Source organism: Neophocaena asiaeorientalis, unplaced genomic scaffold (genome assembly GCF_003031525.2).
Source record: "Neophocaena asiaeorientalis asiaeorientalis breed wild unplaced genomic scaffold, Neophocaena_asiaeorientalis_V1.1 scaffold275, whole genome shotgun sequence".
Classification (NCBI taxonomy): domain Eukaryota; kingdom Metazoa; phylum Chordata; class Mammalia; order Artiodactyla; family Phocoenidae; genus Neophocaena; species Neophocaena asiaeorientalis.
Window position 1 is genome coordinate 8540637 of NW_020173679.1, and position 15159 is coordinate 8555795.

Genomic DNA, 15159 nt, shown 5'->3' on the forward strand with positions numbered 1-15159 from the left:
TAATTACAGTGGCAGCAAGCGTTCGCGGGGCGCTTTCTTTGTGCCGGGCAATGTTTTAAGAGCTTATGTTTTAACTCACTGGGTTCTCCCTGTGCGTGCTGGTGAGAGTGAGTGAACTATGTGACTGCATATGCCAACGAGGACGAAGGCATCTCAGACACACACGGTTGGAAAAGGTCAAGTGAAAAAGCAAGTCACAAAAATTGCGCACCATATGATGGCCATTTTTTGAAACTCAAAAATAAACAAAATGAAACAACACTGTTGAGGGATATGCAAATATGTGGTAAAACCATTAAAGAAAAAAAAAAAAAAAAAAAAAAAAAAAAGGGGAAGGAGACTGGTAAAAAATATCACGCACTAAAATACGAATTTTAGTTCAATTTTTAGCGGCCCCACGTGGCTAGTGGCTGCGGTACCGGGCAGCACAGATCTGGAGAGTGCCCAGGAAGCAGGACAGAAGGACCCACCGTAGCCTTGTTCACACACAGCAAAGCACTGGAGTTACGGTGTGTTCACACAATGGGAAATAATTACAGTGGCAGCAAGCGTTCGCGGGGCGCTTTCTTTGTGCCGGGCAATGTTTTAAGAGCTTATGTTTTAACTCACTGGGTTCTCCCTGTGCGTGCTGGTGAGAGTGAGTGAACTATGTGACTGCATATGCCAACGAGGACGAAGGCATCTCAGACACACACGGTTGGAAAAGGTCAAGTGAAAAAGCAAGTCACAAAAATTGCGCACCATATGATGGCCATTTTTTGAAACTCAAAAATAAACAAAATGAAACAACACTGTTGAGGGATATGCAAATATGTGGTAAAACCATTAAAGAAAAAAAAAAAAAAAAAAACAGGGAATTGAGGCTGTGTAACCTCTGGTGGGAGGGACGGTTTCCCCGGCGAAGCCACGCTGCGTCCGGGGAGAGGGCCTCCTGATCGTCTCGTTTCTGCTCTGTAGGGGTCGCAGGGTGAGGTGAGCAGGATTTATATTGACTTGGGAGAAGAGCTGTTTTCACAAAATAAAAGCCATGATCGTTGTAGCATCGCTACAGTTAGTACCGAATCTGGTTTCGGTTCGCATTTAAGTATATGTTCCATTAGAAGAGGGCTTTGTGTTTGTTGCCTTGGTTGGGTACTTTAGGTGAGAACACATTGTTATTCAGCTCAAGAACAAAGGGTTAAAGTAAAACCCTTTCCTCCATCTGTTCTGTTAAATCTAAGGACCAGTTGAAAGTTACCAGAATCTAGCCACTGAGAACTTAGCTTGAAAATGAAAATCCGAAAACTGTAAAATAACAAGTAGACTTACTTAGAAACCGTTATCATCAAAGCAGTCACGAAGAGTAAAATCCTCATGACACCTGAGGGTGTGAGGAGACTTTATAGCAGTATTTCATCACTAGGCTAGTGTAATCTGTGGTAAGTCGGATTCATAGAGATGTTTTGTTACTGAAGATGCAGTTCTGCTAAAGCTGCCTACTGAATTTGTTGTTAAATTATGTCACGCTTTTCTGTGTAATATGTACATCTTTGACTTTTTTTTTCCTTATTGTTTCGGCTTCCTACTTTCCTGTATTACTGACACGGGTTTATCTTTTCTCCCTTTAGAGAGTTTTGAGGTGACAGTCACCAAAGAAGGTGATAAAGGGTTCTTTCTATGCCTCTTATGAACATTAACCCACTAACTTTGTTTATAAAATTGGGAATCAGCCCTTAAACAGAAGGAACTGTCATGTTCTCTTACCCCTATTTATTCTCCTACTTTATTTCTATTTTTAAGTATATTGATGGAAATTGTATGTAACCAGACCCTTGGTTAGAAATATCTGGAAATCAGACATCCATTTGAACTATATGGATAATGCTGTTCCTTTTTTTAAAATTGGATTGAAGAGATTCACTTTGTAACCATTTTCTACTCGTTGTAATTTTGGAAGAGTTCAGTTTTATTTTTATGTGAAATATACTCTGTGAAGTTTTATACATACATCAAAGTATTTATATGTATTCTCCCATGGGCCAGAATGGAAATCTAGGTTTTAACTCCTAAATAAGCTTGTAGACCAACTTGGATGTGCTTACGTTCCCAGGCAGGCTTCTTTTTCAGGTCTGATAGGATAAAGTCCGAAACAAGGCAAGTCTAGCAAATCCCTCCCGAGAATGGAAACTGTATCTTAATTGTAGCTGATAGCTGTTGAAATGGATGCCTGAAAAGTTGGTATTTCTACCGTTTTCTCATTCAGTAGCTTGTTTTGATTCCCTAATTTTAGCCAGGCTCATTGCACAGGAAGACTTGTTTCTTCGATATTTTTTTTTTTGACAGACTTTCTGTAATAATGGTGCTGAACCTATGCCTCACTGCTTCTTCCTCTCTCAACACTTAACTGTGCCTTCTAGCCTCCTCTCTGGTCCAAATCAAAATAGCCGCCCAGCCCTCCCAGGTAGCTGGGCAGTTTTCTCCGTGTTATCAGGCCTTGGCTGTTTGCTAATGAAACTACTTTGCCCTGGAGCTCTCTTAAGTACTCCTGTGAAATGCCTGTCTATATTTTTTCTCTTTCTCTTTTGTATTCCTGCATGAATGGATGCAAAGTTTAAACAAGTTGCTTGGAAAGCCAGAACATGCTTCTTTTTACTAAAGCCCCAGAACTTACCCCCTGTCCAAGCACAAGTGCCCTTGCTTTGTTCACAGACCCCCTAAACCCCTGGCTGCCAAATTGTTGTTGTTTATTTTCTTTGGGGGAGGAGGGGAGTGTGCCCTTGGTTTGTGTGGCGGAAACTCTAACCCATGCTCTTTTGACTCCCTAGGTGAGATTTGTGGATTTAAAATTCATGGGCAGAATGTCCCCTTTGATGCAGTAGTGGTGGATAAATCCACTGGCGAAGGAATCATTCGCTCAAAAGAGAAACTGGACTGTGAACTCCAGAAGGACTACACATTCGCCATCCAGGCCTACGACTGCGGGAAGGGGCCTGACGGGGCCAACGTGAAAAAGTCTCATAAGTAAGTGAGCTGGACAGAGAGCGCGCGTGTGTAAGGAAAGTGGTGACAGTTGCCGCTGCCCCAAGACTTCTTGTTTTTGAAACATGAGGCAGAGGCTAGTTCCCAATTGTCCCCAGTGAGATTGTAAGCTCTTTGAGGGCAGGTATCCTGTTTACCCTTGTGTATGGCTCCCAGCAAGTGCCTGGCACATAGTAGGTGTTGAATAAATGAGTAATTTTGTCCCACCAGATACTCTAGTAAAGAAACTAGGGCCTTACATTGAAAATTCAAAAAGCCTACTTTTACCCAGAGGAAGGTATTTTGTTGTTACGTTTATCTTTTTTTTTTTTTTCTGTAAATTTAAAGGGCATGAAATGCTTTTGAGCTGGTGGAAGAGAGCTGGCTTCTGCACCCCATCCTGGGTGTGTTCACATCGTTCCTGCCAGTTGAGAACTACTGGTGTAACGGAGAAGATTGAACAAGACTTGGATTTAGCCTTTTTCTAGTCTTTTCTCCACCACTTACTAGCCCTTCGACATTAGGCAAATTTAATTTTGTCGTGTCTCAGTTTCTCCTTAGTGTATTGACTAAGGAAGGAGGACACATAGGTGAGGTGAGGTCGTGTAACCCATTGTGAGGGTCAGGATGGATGGGTAGCATTGGGGTGTGGAGGGTCTTGGTGAACAGTGGGAGTGCTGTATGCCAGCGAATCATGCCTCATCCTTTTTACAAAATGTGATATTATCATTTTCCCTGAAAAAGACCTCATTTCAGTCAGGGACCTTGTCTGATTCAGAAACATGCCCTGGTCAGTAGCACATGAGACTGACAGTTTTCTGTTTGTAGCCTGGTCTGATGATGTCCTAGTTTTCTTGTGCCCGGGCTGGGGAGATGGAACATGGAACCAGGAAGGGCAAGTAGAGGTCCTTCATTTGTTGGGTCAGCAGTGGATGCTGTCCCAGCAGTGGGTTCCTGATGGTCTCTATTCCTTAGAAGCAGGGCAGAACTTGTTTTAATGCTCATAATTTCCCATCTTCTATCTGTACTTCTTAACCCTTCTTCCTAATTTTTTTCCAGATTTTGCAGCAAAACATTTTTAACTTTTTGATTGGAGAGCAAACAGATGTCTAATATAGTTTATCTCCCTTCTGCCAGCCCTGCCACACATTGTCAAGAAAATCCCAAGTCTCTTATTTCATATTACTGCCTTTTTACCAGCTCTCTTACTCGCTAGGACTTGGAAGAATCAACCAGATTCCTATTTTAACTTTAAAAGTTAAAGGAAATTTAAGAATAGGGCGGAATTTTATTCTTGGGGTAAAAAAACAAGGAAAACACACAGCCTTTCTCCTCCCGCCTTCTTCCAGAGCAACTGTCCATATTCAGGTGAACGACGTGAACGAGTATGCCCCTGTATTCAAGGAGAAGTCCTACAAAGCCACGGTGGTAGAGGGGAAGCAGTATGACAGCATCCTGAGGGTGGAGGCAGTGGACGCAGACTGCTCCCCCCAGTTCAGCCAGATTTGCAGCTATGAGATTGTCACCCCGGATGTGCCATTTGCTGTCGACAAAGATGGTGAGCACCCAGGAGCGTTCTTTCCTCACTGTGGGGGAGATGGGGTAGGCAGCCCCTCTATGCCAATCGGCTTCAAACCCAAACTTTGTCTGCCCTTCGGTGAAACTCACAGTTAGTCCGTTCAGGCTGCTCTAACAAAATACCATAGACCTGGGGGGCCGAAACAGCAGACACTTACTTTTCACAGTTCTGGAGGCTGAGAAGTCCAAGATCAAGGTGCCAAACGTCAATGAGGACCTGCTTCTTGCTGTGTCCTCTCGTGGCAGGGAGAAAGCTCTAGTCTCTTTCTCTTGTAAGGACACTAGTCTCGTCATGAGGGCTCCACCCTCATGACCTCGTCTAAACCTCATCACCTCCCAGAGGCCCCACCTCCTACTGCCATCACATTGAGAGTCAAGAGTTCAACATAAGAATTTGTGGGGACACACACATTCAGTCCATAGCAAGACCTAACTTGGTGTGTCTGTCTCACATTTAAGTTTTGTTTTTTAGTTAAAGTGTAGTTGATTTACAGTGTTGTGTTAGTTTCAGGCATACTGCAAAGTGATTCAGTTTTATATATATATATATATATTTTTTTTTCCAGATTCTTTTCCCTTATGTGTTATTATAAAATATTGACTATATAGTTCCCTGTGCTATACAGTAGGTCCTTGTTGGTTATCTTTTTTTTTTTAATTAATTAATTTATTTTCGGCTGCACTGGGACTTTGTTGCTGTGTGTGGACTTTCTCTAGTTGTGGTGAGCAGGGGCTACTCTTCATTGCAGTGCGCGGGCTTCTCATTGCGGTGGCTTCTCTTGTTGTGGAGCATGGGCTCTAGGCACGCAGGCTTCAGTAGTTGTGGCACGTGGGCTCAGTAGTTGTGGCTCATGGGCTCTAGAGCGCAGGCTCAGTAGTTGTGGCACATGGGCTTAGTTGCTCCGTGGCACGTGGGATCTTCCCGGACCAGGGCTTAAACCCTTGCCCTCTGCACTGGCAGGCTGATTCTTAATCACTGGGCCACAAGGGAAGCCCTATTTTATATATAGTAGTGTGTGTATGTTTATCCCAATCTCCTAATTTATTTCCCCCCCTTCCCCTTTGGTAACCATAAGTTTGTTTTCTATGTCTGTGGGTCTATTTCTGTTTTGTATGTAAGTTCATTTGTATAATTGTTTTTAAACATTCCACATTTAAGGCATATCATGATATTTGTCCTTCTCTGTCTGGCTTACTTCACTTAGTATGATAACTGGTAGGTCCATCCATGTTGCTGCAAATGGCATTATTTCATTCTTTTTTATGGCTGAGTAATATTCCTTTGTATACATATACCACATCTTTATCCATTCATCTGTCGATGGACATTTAGGTTGCTTCCATGTCCTGGCTGTTGTAAGCATTGTTGCAATGAACATTGGGGTGCATGTATCTTTTTGAATTGTGGTTTTCTCCAGATATATGCCCAGGAGTGGGATTGCTGGGTCATATAGTAGCTCTATTTTTAGTTTTTTAAGGACCCTCCATACTGTTCTCCACAGTGGCTGCACCAATTTACATTCCCAGCAACAGTGTAGGAGGGTTCCCTTTTCTCCACACCCTCTCCAGCATTTATTATTTGTAGACTTTTTGATGATGGCCATTCTGACTGGTGTGAGGTGATACCTCATGGTAGTTTTGATTTGCATTTCTCTAATAAATAGCAATGTTGAGCATCTTTTCATGCATGTACCTTTTGGCCATCTGTGTCTTTGGAGAAGTGTCTATTTAGGTCATGTTTAAGTTTTTACTCTGTCCCCTGAAAGCCTCTTTTCTGGCACCAAATCTTGTGTTCTCTTATAGGGTGATCCTCTATTTCCTTTCCCACCAAAATCTAATAAAAATCCCCCACCTAAGGTGTTTTCATTTTTTTATCTCCCTACCTTTCCGTCAGCGTGCATCCGAATGAGACTGCCTCTTAGTCAGTTTCGTTTTCTGTTCTCCATCAGATTTGGCTTTTCTGCCTCATCTTGAAGATGAAGGTTGATACCTCGCTGCCAGACACCCCGCCATCCTTAGTAACTGACTAGAATTAACTTATTCTGGAGTGCAGCTTCTTTATTAGGTTATGGCTTCTTGATGATGCTGTGGTGTCTCCATTGTTAATGTGTAGTCCAGAATCTTCGATGAAATGATGGACATTGAAAACACTTTGCAGACATTTGCACTCACGTTCAAAAAGCAGGCTTCTGTTCTACTGGCTGAGGGTAGGAAATCTCTCTCTAACAAAGCAAATCTTTTAGCAAGAAGTATTTAATGCAGCTCCATCTTGTATTTTTATAAATTTATTTATTTATTTGTTTTTGTTTCTGGCTGTGTTGGGTCTTCGTTGCTGCGTGCCGGCTTTCTCTAGTTGCGGTGAGCAGGGGCTACTCTTCTTTGTGGTGCGCAGGCTTCTCATTGCGGTGGCTTCTCTTGTTGCGGAGCACGGGCTCTAGGTGCACAGGCTTCGGTAGTTGTGGCACGTGAGCTTTAGAGCGCAGGCTCAGTAGTTGTGGCGCACGGGCTTAGTTGTTCCGCGGCATGTGGGATCTTCCTGGACCAGGGCTCGAACCTGTGTCCCCTGCATCGGCAGGCCGATTCTTAACACTGCACCACCAGGGAAGCCCTCCATCTTGTATTTAATATTTGAAATACTTGAATTATTTTGTCTCTTTTATTCTCTTACATGTTAACTATTAAATCTTAAATATAAAACCAAATACAACTATAAGAATAAATGGAGGCTGAATTCTGTAGACTCACTCCTCTGCTTAAATAATCCTTCAAGGTGGATTTAGTGTGCGTTCAAGCTCAGGAAAGCATGGATGTTAATTATCTCAAGCATCCGCTTATTTCTGTGTCAGTGTTTCCACGGCTGAAACACGTGCATTTTGTGTTTCACCATAGGACGACAGAAGTCAAAAACAGTGGGTTTGAAAATAATTGGGGAAAAAAATATATATATATATCTGAATCACTTTGCTGTACACCTGAAACTGACACAATCAACTCTACGTCAATTAAAAAAAAAAAGTCAGAAGAGAGAAGCAGAATGGGTTTGGGTTCTCACTGTTGTTTTTCCTCTTGGAAGGTTATATAAAAAACACAGAGAAGCTGAACTCCAGGAAAGAGCAACAGTACAAGCTGACAGTCACGGCCTACGACTGTGGGAAGAAGAGGGCAACAGAGGATGTTTTGGTGAAGATCAGCATCAAACCCACCTGCACCCCTGGGTGGCAAGGTGAGCCTCACTGTCTCTCTGCTGCTGTCACACCTGCTCTGAAAATCTGTTCACCACGGAGACCTAACAGGAGTTTTCTTCCCCCCCCGCCGCCCGTGTGTGGGCCCACACAGGATGGAACAACAGGGTCGAGTACGAGCCTGGCACTGGTGCTTTGGCGCTCTTCCCAAACGTCCACCTGGAGACATGTGGTGAATCGGTGGCCTCAGTGCAGGTGACGGTGGAGCTGGAGACCAGCCACATAGGGAAGGGCTGTGACCGCGACACCTACTCCGAGAAGTCCCTCCACCGGCTCTGTGGTAAGGAGGCGAGAGAGGGACCCTGAACCCCTAAAAGTCTGTTCAGAAGAGTGTGTGTGTGTGTGTGTGTGTGTGTGTGTGCATTTTAAGAACCACTGATTTGAAGCAAGTATTTCTCTAACATGCATTGAGAATCATCAAAATAGGCATTCTATAAGTGGAGTGAGCTTTTTTTTGCGGTATGTGGGCCTCACTGTTGTGGCCTCTCCCGTTGCGGAGCACAGGCTCTGGACGCGCAGGCTCAGCGGCCATGGCTCACGGGTCCAGCCGCCCCACGGCATGTGGGATCTTCCCGGACCAGGGCACGAACCTGTGTCCCCTTCATCGGCAGGTGGATGGAGTGAGCTTTAAATGAAATGAGACGTTTATGTAAGGACTGAAGGAAAAAAAAAGCTATAGGTAATGCAATAGCTTTTGGCAAACATGAAGTAGAAAATGGAAACTAAGGAAACCTGCATCGAATTTATAGTCTTTATGTCCCACAAACAAGGTGTGGAGCAGCTGAGAGACAGAATGATCGCAGACCTGACCCAAGGCTAGTTCTCCATCTTCACCGTCAGTTTGGATATTTTCCTGGTCTGTCTGAATGAGGTAAAGGTGAGGTATGGATGCCTCTTGGGGAAGATGCTGAGGAGGAATGTTCCGCTTGGCCGGTGGTAAAACACCAGTAACTTCAGTGGCCTCTTGATGCTCGGAAGGGCCTTTCGTAGGGAGCGTTTTCCAGTTCTCATCCGTCTTTTCACTAAGTGATAATGACAGTTAGATTTAGGCAACCAGTTTTCTTTCATAATTGGAAATTGTCATATGAAGAATAAGCAAAAGGGAAAAAGTATGTTCTCTGTGGCTCGTCCTGATTCTGAATCCAAATATTCATAATCATGTACCTAAATGTATGTAAGTAAAGAGGTCTGGAATATTGTCTATTTTATACTATGTAAGTATAGTGTAAAAAACGTACTTTCTCGTAATGCCATTATTTTCTATGGTATTAAATGAACATCCTCTCAGCAGAACAGTTTAAAGGTAGAAAGAATTTTATGTTTGAGTGCTTACTGTACGCTAGGTCCTTCCACATGTGTTATTTCACTTAATCTTCCCATCAGGCCTACAAAGGTGGTAGCATTGGCCTTGTCTTTACAGAAGAATTAGTTGAGACTGAGGGAGGCTGAGTCGCTTGCCCAAGGTCACACTTTTAGGAAGTGGCTGAGCTGGGATTTGGACCAAGATCGTATGATACTCAAAAGACCAGGCTGTCCCAGCCAAGTCATGCTGCCCCTAGGAATAGAGAAGTCAAGGGCCCAGTGGCTGTGAAAGGTTGCAAAATCCTCTGTGGATGAATTTAAAAGAAAATCGAGCCTGGCAATGTGTAACGAAAGTTGTTTCATGTTCTTTGGCTTAGTATCCCATTTCTAGGAATTTATCCTAAGGGAATAATCATGGAGACACACAGAAGTCCTGGTCAAGCCAAGGTTTGTCACAGAGAAAAAATAGGGACAACTCCGTGTGCACAGGACAGATCAGTTAAATATATCACAGCACAAATTCTATACAGTGAAATGCTATTCAGACAGTTTAAATTATGCTGTAAAGAATATTACTGGGAGGGCTTCCTTGGTGGTGCAGTGGTTGAGAGTCCGCCTGCCGATGCAGGGGACACGGGTTCGTGCCCTGGTCCGGGAAGATCCCACATGCCGCGGAGCGGCTGGGCCCGTGAGCCATGGCCGCTGAGCCTGCATGTCCGGAGCCTGGGCTCCGCAATGGGAGAGGCCACAACAGTGAGAGGCGCGTGTACTGCAAAAAAAAAAAAAAAAAAAAGAATATTACTGGGAATATATGTAGGTATGTACATAGCAGGACTCCATTTTTATAATATATTCATATTATACATATTTTATGACATATATTCGTATGTATTATACATATTTTAATAATATGTGTACATTCATAAAGAAAGGACTGGAAGTGTTTATACCCAAATGTTAATAGTGGATATATTGGGGTGGGATCCCAAGTAATGCTTCTCTTTTTCTCTTTTCTTTATTTTTTTATTGAAGTATAGTTGCTGTACAACATAGTGATTCACGGTTTTTAAAGGTTATACTCCTCTTTTTTTCTTCCTTTAAAAAAAATTAATGGTTATTATTTATGAATCTTTTTAATAATAAAAACCCTTATCTTTGAGGAAAAGTAAACTGGAACTAGCAAACTGTATAACCACTAAGATAAAAGTGGTACCTTAATACATGCACTCCAGTGTTCATAGCAGCACTGTTTATAATAACCAAGACATGGAACTCACCTAACTGTCCATTGACAGATGAATGGGTAAAGAAGATATGTGTATATATATATATATATATATATATATATATATAACATGGGTGGACCTAGAGATTATCATATTAAGTGAAGTAAGTCAGACAAAGACAGATATCATATGCTATCGCTTATATGTAGAATCTAAAAAAATTATACAAATGAACTTATTTATAAAACAGAAATAGACTCACAGACATAGGAAACAAACTATGGTTACCAAAGGTGGGGAGAGGAGGGATAAATTAGGACTTTGGGATAAATATATACACGCTACGATATATAAAATAGATAAACAAGGACCTACTGTATAGCACAGGGAACTCTACTCAATATCTTGTACTAACCTATAACAGAAGAGAATGTAAAAAAAAGAATATATATATTTATATATGTATATATAACTGAATCACTTTGCTGTACACCTGAAACTAACACAACATTGTAAATCAATTCTAGTTCAACTTAAAAAAAAACAAAAAAACAAAGACAGTACCTTAGTGTGGCTTTGAAATGCTTATCCCTCTTGAGTTCGTCGCATGATGCATAGTGAGTGTCTCCATGTTGCTTAGGCGCTGCGTCTGGCACAGCTGAGCTGCTCCCTTCCCCGGGCAGCTCCTTGAACTGGACCATCGGCCTCCCCACTGACAATGGCCACGACAGCGACCAGGTCTTTGAGTTCAATGGCACTCAAGGGGTGAGGGTCCCAGATGGCGTCGTTTCCGTCAACCCCAAGGAGCCTTTTACAATCTCTGTGTGGATGAGGCACGGGCCGTTTGGCAGGAAGAAGGAGACGGTCCTTTGCAGCTCAGACAAAACGGGTGAGCTTCGCTGTAAGGGGCGTCCGCTGTAGTGGTGCCTGGAGGTGGGCACATTATTCTAACCCTAAAGGCTCCCACACGCTCTTGGTGACACACGTTGTTCTGTGCTCAAGACACTGCACTGGTCCTCTGGGCGTTTGTTAGCTTTACTCAGTGGATTGGGCCCCTCTTCTCAGTAAAGCCCAAGCGTAGTTTTTCCTAAACCCTGCCTTGGCCCACCATGGAGAGTTCACCCATGCTGATAAAACTGTGTTTTCAAGATCCATTCAAGAAATAGCTTTTAGTTCTCCTTTGGGTCTTAAGTCGGCAGTTTACTAGTAGAATTACTCTTCGCAGATACGAACCGACACCATTATTCACTCTATGTCCACGGCTGCCGGCTTATTTTCCTCCTCCGTCAGGATCCTTCAGAAGAGAAGAAATACAGACCTGCAGAATTCCACTGGAAGTTGAATCAGGTGAGTGCATGGAAAACTCACTGCCGTGGGTGTTTTTCAGAGAGATTAAACGGGCACTGCGACCGTGAACAGGACCAGCTGTTTATGGGCAGGGTTTATTTACGATTTTATGATTTCTGTGTCTGTGGCTAATAGGACAGCAAATTAAATCCACTGAACTCCTTTTTACTGAAAGCCTAAGTTTGTTTTTTACCTGTACGTGTTTTATACATAAACTATTAATACAGGCGTACCTCATTTATTGCGCTCCACAGATAATTGCAGTTTTTATAAATTGAAGGCTTGTGGCAACCCTGCCGTGTCAGATGTTAGCATTTTTTAGCAGTATTTTTTAATGAAGGTATGTACACTGTTATTTTTTAGACATAATGTAGTTGCACACTTAATAGACCACAGTATAGTGTAAACATAAATTTATATGCACTGGGAAACGAAAATAAATTCGTAAGACTCGCTTTATTGTGATACTCGATTTATTGGTGTGGTCTGGAACCAAACCTGTGATATCTCCAAGGTGTGCCTGTATAAAGAAATGATATGTTTTAAATCCCAAATGTCGTGTTATAATTTCTTGAGATAAGCAGCACTTGCTTCAAAATTGGGATTGAGGTCCTTGTATTTGTTTATTATTTAAGGCCTTGCCTCCCAAGTTGTGCCAAGGACCCTGGGTGCCTCAGCAGATTCGAGGGTGCGATGGGATATTTTAAATATTCAAGGAACCAGCAATCTTGACATCTTTCGGACATCACATGAACTGTTAGCTCGTGGGAATTTATAGTTGCAACGTTAGAGCACATTATACTTCTTGTGATGATGTCATATCTTTGCAAAGCTGATTTCCTAACAGTTGTTGTGATAAAAATCAAGTGCAAAGAATCAATGTGTTACAGGAAATGAGGAGATGCTGTAAACTGAGAAAGCCTTTTCATTAAAATCACAGCAGGTCATTTCCTCTTGTGATTTAGAGTTGGGGCAAGAAGGAAACCTGAGCTTAATTTGTTTGCCTCATGGAGTTTGTGGATAAGAGCTGACGTAGTGTTACATGTGCCTGTAGTTGGTAAAATATAACATTGTCTGAAACAGTTACAAGGTGGATACATAAGAGCACATATGAGAAAGGAAAAAAGTATGTGATGGTGGAAAGATGAAGTGACTGTCCGACAGTGTTCATCTCTTACTGGTGTAATTTTTATTTACATAGATCATTTCTTTCTCGGAAACTTTTGTCATCAGTTTTTTCAAGAAACTAAGGAAGGTATCATACAGAAAAAAACGTTGCAATGTAGGTAGACATTTTAGATATAGTTCTGTTTTAGTAACCACAGTCGACACTTAGATATTCAGTTTCTTCTGATGACATGTTTTAGAAACTTTATCATGGAAAATTTCACACATAGGTCAAGGTGGACAGATTAGTGTAAGGAACAACTCCACACCCCTGGCTTCAATAATTATCAGCTCTTGGTCAGCCTTGTTTCATTGCTACTTCCACTATTAAGAATTTTTTGTTCAAATTGTCTCATAGATGTTTTCGTGTTTACAAATTTGTTTGTTTGAATCAGGATCCAAATAAGGGGCCTTACACTGGGATTGGCTGATAGACCTTTTGAGTTTATTTTAATCTGTAGATTTTCCTCTTCTCTCTTGGAGTTTCTTTGGTGACAGAACATGCTCCCCTCTCTGTGGTGTCATTTACCACTCCTCTCTCTTCCTTATACCCTGTAAATTGGGACTGGGCTGTAAAGGCTTGATCAGAATGGGGTTTGCATGTTTCTGATCTGTTTAAGCTCCGTCGGGTTGTTTCTCTTTGTGATTTAAGCAGCCGTCAGTGGTCAGTGTCACCACCCTTGTGGCACTTGATCTCTGGTCACTTGGGTCGTAGGAAGTGTGTTCTCAGGAAGGGCTCATGGAAACAGTTAATTCCTGAGTTCTTACGTGTTGTTTTAATAGTTTGTCTGTGGCCTTTATACTGAAGGTCACTTTGGCTGGATATAACATCTCTGGCTCCGATGTAAGATTTCCAAGAACAGAAAATCTGTCTCTCCATTGAGTTCTGATGTAAAATGTTGCTGTTAAAATCTGACAACAGCTTGATTTTCTTTCCTTTATAAAACACTCAGTCTTGGGCTTCCCCTGGTGGCGAAGTGGTTGAGAGTCTGCCCGCCGATGCAGGGGACACGGGTTCGTGCCCCGGTCCGGGAAGATCCCACATGCCGCGGAGCGGCTGGGCCTGTGAGCCACGGCCGCTGAGCCTGAGCATCCGGAGCCTGTGCTCCGCAACGGGAGAGGCCACAACAGCGAGAGGCCCGCGTACCAAAAAAAAAAAAAGAAAAGAAAAACACTCAGTCTGTTTGTTTGGATGACCATGGGATGTGTTTTTTTTTTTTTCCCTTCTTCTTCTTTTCTTTAAGGTCATTTAATTTTACGAATATGTCTTGGTTGTCTTAGGTCTGTTTTCCCAAATATGTGGTATGCCTTTTAGTATCTAGTTTCAAACGTTTTGGCATTTCAGGAAAGTTTTTGTTATAGTTTTTAGAATTCTCTTCTATTGCTTTGGTTTTCCTCTCTGGGGACTCCTCTTGTCTTTTGTTGATATTCTTTACCTGTTTTCTGTATCTTTCCCTTTTGTTTAAATCATTCCTGTGCTTTGTCACCTCATTTCTGAGTTGCTCTAATTACAAACTATGTTCTTCTGTTTTGTCATTTTCCTCATGTCTTTTAGCGTGTTTTGAAATAACAGATTATCATTTTCATCTCTTTTGTTAGGTATGTCTTTCAGGTGTGGTTTCATTATCTGAAGGGAGGTTATTCCCTTTGGTTGTCTTTTTTTTTTTTTCTTTTAAAAACTTTTTGGGATTGAGTCGTGATCATTTCCCCCCCCCTCAATTTTACATGAAATTAGCTTTCCTACACTTTGAAAAGCATGACTTTTTTTTTTCCTAGCTTTAGGGTTTGATCTCTCCCTTCTGTTGTTTTCATAAAATATTTTTTTAAAAATGTGGCTTCACACACTCTGGTATCACCTGGATCAGAAGCCCTGTTGCTTTCCTCCACCCGACTTGTTTCAGCATTCATGTAGTCACTTTGTCACCAGTATTGTCGTGGGTGTTGTCTGTGGTTTGGGGTTTTACTACCCTAATCACCGTGTTTTCAAGGAAATTAAAAAATTATACTAATTCTCCTACTCTCGTCTCAGAATATGCTCATGGTATTTCCCAAGAAACCCGTACTATTTTAAAAACTGGGGGTGTAATATAAATTACTTTCTGAAGCAGCATATATTATAGAACTTGTTTTAAATAAAGAAACTAAAATTAAGATCTTATCTGTCTCAAAAGTGAATTACTGTGCAATGTCTTCTTGTTGTTGTTTTTGTTTTTGCGGTACGCGGGCCTCTCACCGCTGTGGCCTCTCCCACTGCAGAGCACAGGCTCCAGACGCGGAGGCCCAGCGGCCATGGCCCACAG

At 42.1% G+C, this 15159-nt stretch overlaps 1 protein-coding gene across 1 annotated transcript in view; it reads left to right on the top strand.

The window, feature by feature from the left end:
• The window catches only part of CLSTN1 (calsyntenin 1), a 41371-nt gene that overhangs the window by 12569 nt on the left and 13643 nt on the right, over positions 1–15159 (top strand). Inside the window, exons 3-8 of the mRNA XM_024750013.1 lie at positions 2805–3000; positions 4347–4555; positions 7649–7798; positions 7912–8097; positions 10986–11234; positions 11571–11692. Coding sequence (XP_024605781.1) covers positions 2805–3000; positions 4347–4555; positions 7649–7798; positions 7912–8097; positions 10986–11234; positions 11571–11692 — 1112 coding nt within the window. The remainder of the gene's footprint in view (positions 1–2804; positions 3001–4346; positions 4556–7648; positions 7799–7911; positions 8098–10985; positions 11235–11570; positions 11693–15159) is intronic.